At 36.7% G+C, this 12,014-nt stretch overlaps 1 protein-coding gene across 3 annotated transcripts in view; it reads right to left on the reverse strand.

The window, feature by feature from the left end:
• CABIN1 (calcineurin binding protein 1) overlaps positions 1-12,014 on the reverse strand; it is a 123,173-nt gene that overhangs the window by 92,435 nt on the left and 18,724 nt on the right. For all 3 annotated transcript variants that reach the window (XM_085305832.1, XM_085305833.1, XM_085305831.1), the window contains 7 exons: positions 11,046-11,199; positions 10,666-10,781; positions 4,301-4,462; positions 2,561-2,767; positions 2,047-2,192; positions 840-1,101; positions 337-597 (listed from right to left, as the gene is read on the reverse strand). In XM_085305832.1, coding sequence (XP_085161958.1) covers positions 337-597; positions 840-1,101; positions 2,047-2,192; positions 2,561-2,767; positions 4,301-4,462; positions 10,666-10,781; positions 11,046-11,199 — 1,308 coding nt within the window. The remainder of the gene's footprint in view (positions 1-336; positions 598-839; positions 1,102-2,046; positions 2,193-2,560; positions 2,768-4,300; positions 4,463-10,665; positions 10,782-11,045; positions 11,200-12,014) is intronic.

The raw sequence follows: 12,014 nt of genomic DNA on the forward strand, positions 1-12,014 counted from the left end.
TGCTATGACTATTACTCAAATCGAAGCATGACCTTATGCTGCCAGAGAGTTGAGATAATGGTGAAATCTATCCGCATTCAGGTTTGAAAAATGACCAATGAAGCAGCCAACTTCAGAAGTGGAAATTCTGTCTCTCTCTCTCTAATACTGGGAATGTATATATAAACTGTCTTTAAAACAARAACAGTCTAAATAACACATTTTATTCTGTCTTATGTCTCCAGATGCAAAGCATCATGAACATGTGCCTAATAAGAAGAACTAATAGTAAATAGTATTCTGTTATCTGTGGAGAAAAATGTTTTCAAGCCTAGGTATTTTACTTTCCTCTTTTACCTCCAATGCCTCCATGGCAAGTTCTGGTGGATTATGGTAGTGAATCTTCTTTGGATACCGTGCAGCTTCCTCATGCAGGTAGTGGCCTGCCTGTTTGTAATGAAGTAGATAGACCACAGGAGGCTGTTTTTGCTTCTCTGCAATCTTTCCCAGCATGTAGTGAATAAGCCACTCCTCTTCATCGCCATCTCCCTCACAGCGAGATGCAGATGTAAAACAGAGTTTGGCTGTCTCCAACATGCTGTCTCGACGCTCTTCCATCTGTGATGGAACAAAACGTTGAAAGTATACTAACTTGCTCTGGCTGGGATGAACAATTCAAAAAATACACTCCTGCACCTAAAACTGCATTGAAAATATTTTCAACCTAAAAAGATATGAAATTACATCCAAGTGATGTAGTATAGAGAATATAAGTATTTCATTTAGAAAGTTGTTAGGTTGAGAAAAAAAAATTATATATATAATTTATGAAGTTTGCACTGCTCTAAATTAGTGCTCACCTGCTGCACAACTTCAGGGGGCAGTTCTGATTTCCACTGCTTAAGCTGTCGTGATGCAAATGAATGTAAGGCATAGGAAATGGTGCCGTATTCAATCCACAGTGAGAGATTAGAGCTGTCAATCTCTAAGGCTCGCTTGAAGCAATTCAAGACAGGAGTAGAGTGCTTCCAGATGGGACCATCGCTTTTCAGTTCATTAGAGTTCAGCTTGTCTTGAATACGACTTGCTCGAGCAAGAGCCATGCCAGCCCATGAATCAAACCTATGCAATCAAGAACACAAGACATGAACCACTCCCTACATATCACTGTAAACGACAAAAATAATGCTCATTTTACTATTTTYCAGCATTTTCTTCTGCATATGCTCTTCCAAAACTTTTGCATCTTTTCCTCCCCTCACAGGGAAAAAGACTCTGTACAGATCTAAATCATACTGATTTTATTAAAAATGGTTTCCTAATAAAGCACTCTCCCAATAATTCTCAAATATGAAAAAAATGAAATTAGGTTGATTTGCGATGCAAAAGGAGCATATCAATATTTCCAATGGCAGCAGGTCCATCGATTCATTTTCTCAGTAGCCATGCTGTCCTGTCCAAACATCCTGCCATTTCTATAGTACAACAAACAGTCATCATGACATTTTACATTGTTGGACTGAATGGTAAATGGTCTTTATCATCACTGTTATTTTCCAACATAAAAGGAAAAAAAAAAAAAAAAACAAAAAAAACACTCAAACCAAAATACATTCCTAAAGGAAAACTCTGAGGAACAATAAAGATGATTTTCTGAGGAGACTGCTGAGTATCCAGCCTTGTGTTTATTAGCTCTTAACAATACAGTGAAGAGCAGTTTCCATATTACATAATCTCAAATTAACATTTGAGGTCAATGACTCTGGAATTTTTCAATTATACTATGATTCTAACACCAAAGAAATAACCATATTCATAACGTTTTCACATTTTTACTTGCTTATTTCAACTACAAGTCTATTCCTGTGTCAAGTGACCTTAATAGACATATTCCTCAGGAGGATGGAAGGAGATTTGTAATACAGACAACCGAAAAAGCAATATCTGAGGTGACTGGGGTAAAAATATTACGCTACCACAAAAAGCTTCCTCTGAATAACAAAATTTCACAGATTAAAAAAATCAATCTGCATTGCATTGTCATTTATTTGTAGGTTTGATACTGACCTGTTCGGACAAATACAAATGTCGTGCATGTAAAATTTAATGGCCTTAGACTGTTCTTTATTCTTGAAATGATAGTCTGCGAGAAGATAGTACAACTCAGTCACTACTGGTGGAGAATAGTCTGCACCATCTGGGAGAGATGGAGCCTGAAAAATAAATAAATAAGTAAATAAAGGTTAATAAAGTGTACATATTACAAGACATGCACACTTGCTTCTTTCTTGAAATAAAAATACCCTTTTTGTCACAAAATATGAAGCTACTGAATATCAAGAGAGTGAAAACATTCCACAGCTTTGGAGAGCACTAACACTAATCTCATATTAACTCCACATTGATCAGTATCTCCTTGCCATTTCAAGACCAAAAGTTTTGGCAGAATCATTCTTATTTCACTCAAATACAGTTCTTTGAGGAAATCCAGCATCCTAGGGTGAATCACTCCCCAAATATAAAAATAATTCAATTATAAATCTTTCCTCCTTACATTTTTTTTTTTAATACTTAGTTATACCTTGCTACATGTTCCTTCAATATAGGCAGAGACGGTATCTAAGCTCAGCATAGGCTTGTCTGTTCGAGGAACAATTGTAGCAGTCTTTTTCAAAAGGTTGGCCAGATCGGCAGACACAGTGCTGGTTTTGTAACTGTCAAATTCTGGAAGTGTTTTAGGCTTAAAATATTCAAACATAAATAAGGCATCTTCCCATGTTAAATCCACCTGTAGAGGGAAATAGATGAGAGGGAAAAATTATCTCAATTTTAAAAAACTAAAAGTCTAGTAAAGATTAGTTTGTTTGGCTTTTTTTAGTTAGCACAAAATACGTATTACTCGGTCAGGAAACAAATTAAACCTCCCAAGAAGAAAAGAAGTAAAGACACTTTTGGTATATGCTGCTCATAACATAACTGCTCACTGATTAAAGACTAGGACATTGGTCTGCAACTTAGTCAGTGTCACTGAAAAATTGGGCAAGAATCAATTGCAAGCATCCTGAGTGACACTGAGATCAAGGGAAAAAAATGGAAGAACAGAAAAAAGTTACATCTGCTCTACAGCTTAAATTTCAAACTCAAGTAAGGTGAACAAATGAAAGGGCTCTCAGACAAAAGTTTGAGACTCAAACATTTTTAGAACTCTCTGAAGAAAGGCACTTCCACTTCAAATCATTCCTCACTTTTCCCTTTTATTTTTCTTCTTTGCAAAAAGTAATTTTTTCAGTTTCCTTCTCCTGGGCTGAGTTTTTTCTATTCTATGCCCATCAGTAAATTCTGCTTTTCTACTGAAAACAGAGAAGTCACAGGTGTACTAAAAAATAAAATAAAATCAATCTGTTGACAATTTCAGTAATGAGTTTTTGATCTAGGAGTCACCCAAATATGACAGATTGTTTCTGGCAGAGGATAACTCTCCTCATACTTCCCTTTTCCTTAATTATTCTCATCATCTTATTATCTTAATTTTCAAAGAGGTAAGTTTGAGAAAATAAAATCACAAATACCCAATGAATTATAACAGTATTCAAAGAAAAAAAAAAAAAAAAAAGCTTGTCAAAGAAGCCAGATAATTGTTTTAATTGAGTAAAGCTGTCATTCATTTATAATTTTACAACCACTTGCATTTGGTAAATGCAAAAACTTTTAGCTTTTTAACAAATCAGTTGTGTTTCAGGCAGAGGACTGTTGACCTAATTTTGTGTCCCTCTTAATACTGCAACCCTCTTCCCATGGCATTCTGTTGTTCTCCCAAACTGAACAGAGTTCTACGCATTTATGATAATCAGCTACCAAATATTCACTATAATAAATTCTGCAAAATAAGCTATAGTATAATTTACTTGCATCATTTTTAAAAGTGACATTTTTTCACATTCATAAACTGCAAGGTTGGCTGCTAAAGTTCTTCTCTCAAGCTGACTTTTTCCTCTCTACTGTTCTCGAGCGTAAAATTCTCTGTTGAAAACAGGAAAGTCATAGCTCATTAAAATCATTTTGTCAATAGTTTCAAAACGGTAGACTGTTCTGAATAAGACTATACTAACATTTCACTTCAAGCATCTGACCCTCTATATCCATAGTCTTCCACATTTTTAAGAGTTTACTTGAAGTTTTATATATAAATAWATCATTTTTGAGAAAAAAGAAACGTAATATTTCTCAAAAAATATCTTAAGATGCATTAAAACCAAACAAGGTCTCTTCTTTCATCACTTTAGGATACTTCACTGAGATTAAACTATATATATAATCTTACCTGCTGTACAGAATGTTCTTCCAGGTACCTTGCTTTGCTTTTTTTGCTAGGGAAGCCATACAAACAATAAAAGCACTGTTCCAAGGCTGTTTCCAGCTCCTCTTTGTATGGATGAGTATCTTCAGAAGTAGATGCTGCAAGTTCTTTTTGTAGTACTTGAACCTAGAACATCATAAATATCAATGAACAGATCATCTGAAATCTGAAACTTGCATTAACTTACCTAGCTGTCCAGACATAGATGAGAACAGCATAAGGATCTGTACATATTTTCTTAATATATCTAAATATTCATCATATTTCTGTAAACTAATCTCATACAAATCATTTCAATGACAACGTAGCTGCAAAAAAAATGCTTTTCTTTTCTGTTAATTCATGAAGCCTGTCTTTAATCAAAGAGATTAGATATCAACTTAATGTTTCAGATGTTAGGTCATTCAGAATTTCCCACGTTTCCTTTTCCACTGCACACCAAGTTGCTTCTGCAAATGTAAGCACTAGTTTGGCAAACCAGAGGATAAACAAAGCTATCACAAGAAAAAGGTACACAAGACATCTGCTCTAATATGCAAATATCAATTTCCTATGCATGGTGAAAGGGGAATGAAGAGGACAACATTGAAAAAGGGATGGCCAATGAAAATCAGGCTAAAAAAAAAAGATATAGAATTGCACTGTATGAGTAACATTATCCAGATGGCCATGCATGAAGAAAAGTAGCTTAATTCATCCAAAATAACTAACCACTGCTGAAAATTATTATTTTCAACTTCAATATGACAAGGAAAAATACCTACCAGCTGCAAATTTTTGGAAGGCATTCTTACTCTAAAACACTGATGGGGTGGGGGGCAGAAAACTGCAACAGAATACTAAAAGACAATTCCTTGAAATTTTTCACTAAGACTTGTTAAAAAAAAATAAATAACTGAAATAAAAATCCAGGGAGAATCTTGATATTTCAAAATCAACAGAACTACATTCACCAAAAGTAACCTAGATAGTGRGATCGTGTATTTTTGTTTCAAAACCAAAACAAAAGCCACACTTAACCACTGAGGTTTAAGAATCAAATCCACTATGTTCTATTGTGAAACTTAAATTCATAAACATAAGYGGAAATTCCATTCACATCATCTTAACAGCAATATGATTTTTTTWAAAAAAATATTATCTGGTATTAGAGAGCACCTTCTTTGTCCAAATAAAACTCTTACAAGGTGGTAAAAAAAGCAATGCTGCTATAATCAGCATTTAAGATACTGAAAAGTAGAGAAAAATACTAAATTCTTAACTGTGAAATGCCTCTAACTTGTAGGAAGCTGCATACTGCCAGGAKAGTTCTACCCACTGCTAAGTAGTTTTGCTTAAACATTTTTCCTCTCATAGAAAGCACGAAAATTCACTTTTTCATTTTAGGAAGATCTAAAGTCTCCAAACCAGCCACAGCCATTCTTCACCACACTGGTTAATTCAGGAGTTTCCACTGCTGAAATTGTGTGGCCATAATTTGAAAATGAAAATCATTCATGCATTTGTGATTTGTGTAAGATACCATCATCATAATTCTTTCAAAGTACTTCAGCTGCCTATTTCCACTTACCATTTTTCAACATATACTAGGACTGTAAATTTGACTATTTGTGCAGACAATGTGCTACAATAGGTTTCTCATGCCCGRCTTCCCTGGCACCACAAACAGACCATCACGGGGCAGAATTCTGTCATTCTGCATCTAAAAAGCTCATCCACAAGTGTTGGAAAATAAATCTAARATACTCTTGTGCTTAAATATTTGTGCTAAGAAAAAGACTATTTTTAAGAGCCAAAAACTTGACAAATAAAGGTAGAAAAGAGACAATTCTTAGAAGGAACTGCAATGAAATTTTGAGTCACAGCAATCGCACATGAGTCACAGCAATTACCTTATTTCCACAGCTTCTCCTGAATCTGTGAACAGGTTTGAAATTTAAGTGTAAAGTGTAGACAAGTACATTGAACAGAAGATGTAAACATCATCGAATACAGCAACAAAAGCATGGTACCACTGCAAACAAAATTCCTTTTAACACCAGGGACAGAATTACTACTTCAATGGTGTTCAGAACAGCCTCCTGTGTTCCTACTCACTTTGAATTCCTAGCAATAACTCAGAATTCTTTTTAATAATTCAGGCTCTAACTATTGCTAAAAGAGTTAACTATGTATTAACATCTTTTGTTAACACCATTTTCTCCAGCCACAATCAATGCAGTGTACTTGAGCAGACAGTTCACCTATGGAGAGCAATTGTTTTTTACTGCAAGGATAGGCTATGAAACAACACCAGTATGTAGTAAATCTGAAGTCGTTTTTCTCTTCAAATACTTTATCATGTTTCATTTTCGCCTCTCCTCGCCCTGCYAGCGCTCTTTTGTCTCTGAAAACTAACTACTTGTGATAAATAATACCAAATTATATTTCAGTTTAGGAAGCGGGCAATTCTAAGACTGAAAATCAAAGATTTCTTTCAAAGTACATGATAACATTTGCAATGATCTAACTGTAAACATATTCAGCTCTTAATTAGCTGTAGTTTATCCAGGTTCACAGGGCATATTATTCATGGATACAGGCATACCACACAGGCACAATTTAGATTCAGCACTGCTCATAAGCTGCTTCTATACAACATCGAGGGTAAGCTTGAGACTGGAAATAGCTTATCTATTTTCATGAAGCACAGCACCTGAGCTAATAAGCCCTTTGGACTCGAGGCAGATGCATGCAAAGGCACATCAGGTGGATCAGCATTACACTCCCAGTACTTGGAAGACTGAGAAGAGCCAGATGCAGACGTAATCTAATAGCTCACACTGCAGCAGCTTCAGCTCCAACTCTGTTCATTAGCTCCAGCCCTGCCAGAGAGAGACAACTCCCGCAGAAGCCCTCAGGCTCTCCACACCATCCTTCCTGGCTGTCTAAATTACTGGCCTGGACACATTTCTGCTCAAATGCAGAGGTAGATGGGCTTTGGCACTGAGCTGTGACTAATAAGCTCCAGGGAGTGCTGAGAAGCAAAATGAAGAGATTCCTGACTAGCTCTACACAGAACTAATCATGATTTTCTCTTAGCTGATGGTAATAAACCTCAATGAAGTCAAGCTGAATCTGTAAAGTGCCACTGAAATATCCCTGTAGAGCACTGCTCAATGAATGCCACAGTACTGCATTATCTGGGTTTCGCCAGCAGTCAGGGTATCCCACACTCCCACTGCTCTGGAGAGGGAGCARCTGACAGTAATTCAGTTCCCAAGCCAAGGAAAATGGGAGGAAACAAATATTCTGTATTAACCATGGGAATTTTCTTCTCTGGTGCACTRATTAAACCTCAAGGAATATTCGTAAAAAGGCCAACGAGGAGCAGGTAACCCTCCTTCATCTAGTAACGCCCCAGCCTTACTGCGAGGCACCATTTCTCAAGCATTTCAGACCTGCAACACACCCACCCGAACGACTGAGCAAGGAACAGGCTGCAGGCACAAAGCGAAGGAGGACTGATGTGCTTACAAAACTGTCTGCTCCCGATCAATCAATAACTAAGTAATTCTTGATTCTCRTTTTTATCCAGGGGACCAGCTCTGTATGTATATTCAAAGCTATATTTAGTCAGTAACATGAAAATAATGTTACTGCTTTCTTTCAGTCTGCAGTTCACAATAACACAGATATAATCCAGTCAAATTTATCAACAGCACAACAGCCAAACACACAACAGCTTGATGATCAGACCCAGGTAACACTACACAGTCTGCAAGGAATCAAGAGCATTCCAGCTGGGCATATGCGGGTAGACTATGGCCTACAAATTTTTAATCTCATGATTTGGGAAAAATAAAGAATCAAGTTTAAGATTCAAAACTGAATTTTCCTGGCTGACAGTTGAGTACACCATCTTTTTACTGTTAAATAATATTTACCCGTACCAAAAATGTTTAAGTTTTACGTAACACCTGACAAATTGAGTTCTGTGAAGTGAGCAACTGTAAATTTAGTAAAACTTTATTCAGAATCACTAAGACAACAAATACGTAACTCAACTGCGTTATTTTACTGTTTTTCAGGCCTCAACAGCAATTTTAAAGAAGTAACACTACATTTTTTTCTTCAGCTTGTGAACAATTCAGATTACCAGGCTGCTTGTCATTCTTCCTTCTCTTTTCAATCCCAGGAACAAAATAAAATACTAGTGCAAGCAAAACGGAAGAAAAAATCTTGAGAAAACAATTACTCTTCTCACTCATGTAACTCCACAGAAGCAATAGGAATTATGACTGGGAAGAATCCATTCTCAAGTTTATTTTCAATTTAATATGAACGTCTAAGAGTACAACATTTTTATTACCTGCCAGATTTTACAGAATTGTCTTCCACGTAGAGAGCAAGATGGTAATTTTTTCCTCCCCTCATTCACACACTTAGATAGTCTTACTTTTAAATCACATTCACTATTCATTCATAGTTTTTCTTTAACATAAGGGTATGCACAATTAGGACTCYTTTGAAGGCCATTTTGATTACTCACCACAAATGAATACAATTCTTGACTTTTTAGCTTTTCTGAGAAGAAGTCAGACTTCAACTCATTTCTAAAAGATAAATTGGTTACGAACTCTGCATTGCTTGACAGGAAATATCTAGACTGATACATTGCACTAAGTATTTTTGTTCCCTTTCCTCCTCAATCTGTTACTTCARGTCCTCTTTACTTTTCTATCGTTGGACTACAGAAAAAAGAAAAGTAGACCTGAAAATAACTGATATTGATTAACAGGACACAAGAAGAAACAAGAGTTTGCACTGTCATGTCATGTCTGTCTCATCTGTGCATAAGTGAGTAGAACTGAGTTTCTAATGTCATCGATTGTGAACGTTAAGTTCTCTTAACTGCAAAACCCTTATCAAATATTTGAACTTTGAGGGAAGTATAGCACGGTATACGAGAAAACTGGCTTCTCAGGAGAAAGCTCTGTGGAAACATTACTGACAATCACTTTAAAAGCATTCTTCCACAYACAATATGTGGCACTAATTTCTGAGCAATTAACTTGCTCATTCTCTGTGCTATAGCTGATTATTTTCTGGCATCACACTCCTTGCAGGCAATCAGGTTTACTTGGAGCAATTTCTGCTAAGCCCACTCACCGTCTGCCTGTCTGGATGACTGAAGTGAGCACCCACTAAACTGCACTGCTGAGATAGTGTACGTCTTTTGCCAAGAGTTTGCCATTTCTATCATGGCTAGTTCGTTTCCTGCACAGGAGGTAGCAGTCATGGTCACTGCTGGAAGACTGGAGCAGGAAGCATGCTCCGTGCACACAGGCAGCTCACCTTCCAGTGAAATATTTAAGCAGCAAGCACAGAAAATGGATCTTTTGTTCCGTTTCTTACTTTTTCGTGACATGGTTCATGCTCCCTCTCTCTCTCCAGCTAGTGGGATCAGTGTGAGTGTTTACCTTCCTCAAAGCAAAAGCAAGACCTTAGAGGACAGCTGGGAATTAGAGTTGTTGCCAAGTAAAGTGTTATCTGAATATATAAAATAAAATTTGGAATTTAAATCAAAGTCAGTCTCTTTGGCAAGGAGGTGAGGTCCTGTTGACCAGCCAGACACAATAGCAGGAGACAAAACTTGATATAGACTCTGTATTCAGGTATTCCCTTTCACAAGTCCTGACTCCAAGCTGCAAGCAGTTTTAGATATTCATTATAAAAAGAAAACAAAACCTTGGACCTTACCATATGGAAGAACATATAACRACAAATTATCATATTACAAGTCATTTGTATGAAGGACGGTAAGATTGAGAAGCTTCTATCAAAGTCCCTATTCATTTTAAGGAGTACGAGGTGCATCTTTTGAGGTTAAAGATCACAAGACTCAAATCATGCAACTGAAGTTTTATGATTATCACTGGCTGATAAAAGGCCATATGCTTCTTAAATACTCAGAAAAAGTACTTAACACTTTTTTAGCACTTTACTCTTTCTAGGCAAGGTAGATCTTCCACTATTTCCCAATTAAGAAGTTACTGTAGTATCAGGCTTGTTATCCAAGGGCATTTCCTGTCTCTACAAAAAGTCTGTTTAGAATGGATAGTGATGGACAAGAATGTGGAATAACAAGCCTTCATTAATCAAATTAAATTGACCAAAATATATGTGTGTTTAGCTGGAAGAAGGAAGGAACTAGCGTATTTTTAACACGCAGACATTAGCAAGGTAACAAACAACTTTGAAGTTGACCCTGCTTGGAGATGCAGGTTGGCCAGATGATCTCCTGAGGCCCTTTCCAACCTATATTACTCTATAATTCTAATACTTACATAGAACTTGAGAAGAGCGCCATCTGAGTTGCAACACCAGGATCTTCTTCCCAAATATTCATGTGCAGTGTTCAGCAGCATGAGAGAAGAAGGCAGCATTGCGGTGTCAGGACTCACTGAAAGAAAAGTGCTGGTAAGTACTTAAACAGCACAGAAACAGAGTTAAATTCAAGCAGCCACTGCTTTATTTAGCAAAAAGTAAGATTTTTTTCTCAGAAAAATCTTAGTTTCCTCCATGATAGGAATGATATTTGTATATCCCTCTACTCCCTTCACCCATTAAGATAGAAAGATAAACAGAAGAATTTTCCTACTCATTCCAGAGGCAGATGGTAAGGAACAAACCTTAAACAAAACGTAAATGTAGATGATGAAGTTACCTTCTTCCCCTTGGTTCTGCTGCTGCTGGCAGCGAAGGGACTGAAATGCTTCTTCCTCGTGCTGGATGATCCTGTGCAGGATAATCCATGGAAGCACTGAGGAAACGTATGGTTCTTTGGGTTCTTCCTGGACTGCCATGCTGCAGTCTATGATCTAGTAAAGAAACAGACATTACACATACAAAATGAGAGTATTAGAGTCATGTATGAATCCCTTCCAAACAACAAACTGGAATACCATTCCACTCCAAGGAAGTAATCCAAAGTTGAGTCTCAAGTTCTCACTATGACTGGGTGAAAAAGTCCTACCAATAAGATCAACTGGGACAGGGGAGGATGGAAGATTTTTCTTATATAGACATTTMCCTTGCATTGTCATTTCTAACTAGTCATCTTTCTGTTAATATCACATTCAAATAACTCCAAGAGAGCAAAGGCACAGAAGATTTTCTTAGTGTTAAAAGGCATTACTACTTTACAAGACATTTATCTATAACATAGCAAGGAAAAGGCATGTAGTTAGAAGAACTCAAAAATAAGTAAGACGAGATGAAAGCCTTGTCAGAACTGGTGAAGATCAATCAGATTATTTAACATACAAAAGCTGCAACTAAATAAATCCTACCCCCAAAAAACAGAAGACAGGACACTTGGCCAGTATCTATTAAAGAAATGTACCTTATATGTACATTATAAACCTGCTCTTTTGAATTTTGACATAGACAAGCTTCTTAAAGAAAAGAATTGAGTCTGCCACTTACGTTACACTAAGTGAGAAATTCTCACTCAGTAGTTTCGAAAGTGTTCACAGTAGCATCTCTAAAATGCTAAATGTTCACTAGAAACAGACGCTATATGACTTTTTTTTTCTGCTGTCTCCTCATCATCCCCTCAATTTTGATTTGAACTATGCTTAGCCRGGCCAGCACTTAGAAGCAACTCTGTCACATACCTAAGACTCACAGGATC

This window comes from Rhea americana, unplaced genomic scaffold (genome assembly GCF_003343005.1).
Source record: "Rhea americana isolate MKP2758 unplaced genomic scaffold, rheAme1 scaffold_227, whole genome shotgun sequence".
In the NCBI taxonomy this organism is placed as follows: domain Eukaryota; kingdom Metazoa; phylum Chordata; class Aves; order Rheiformes; family Rheidae; genus Rhea; species Rhea americana.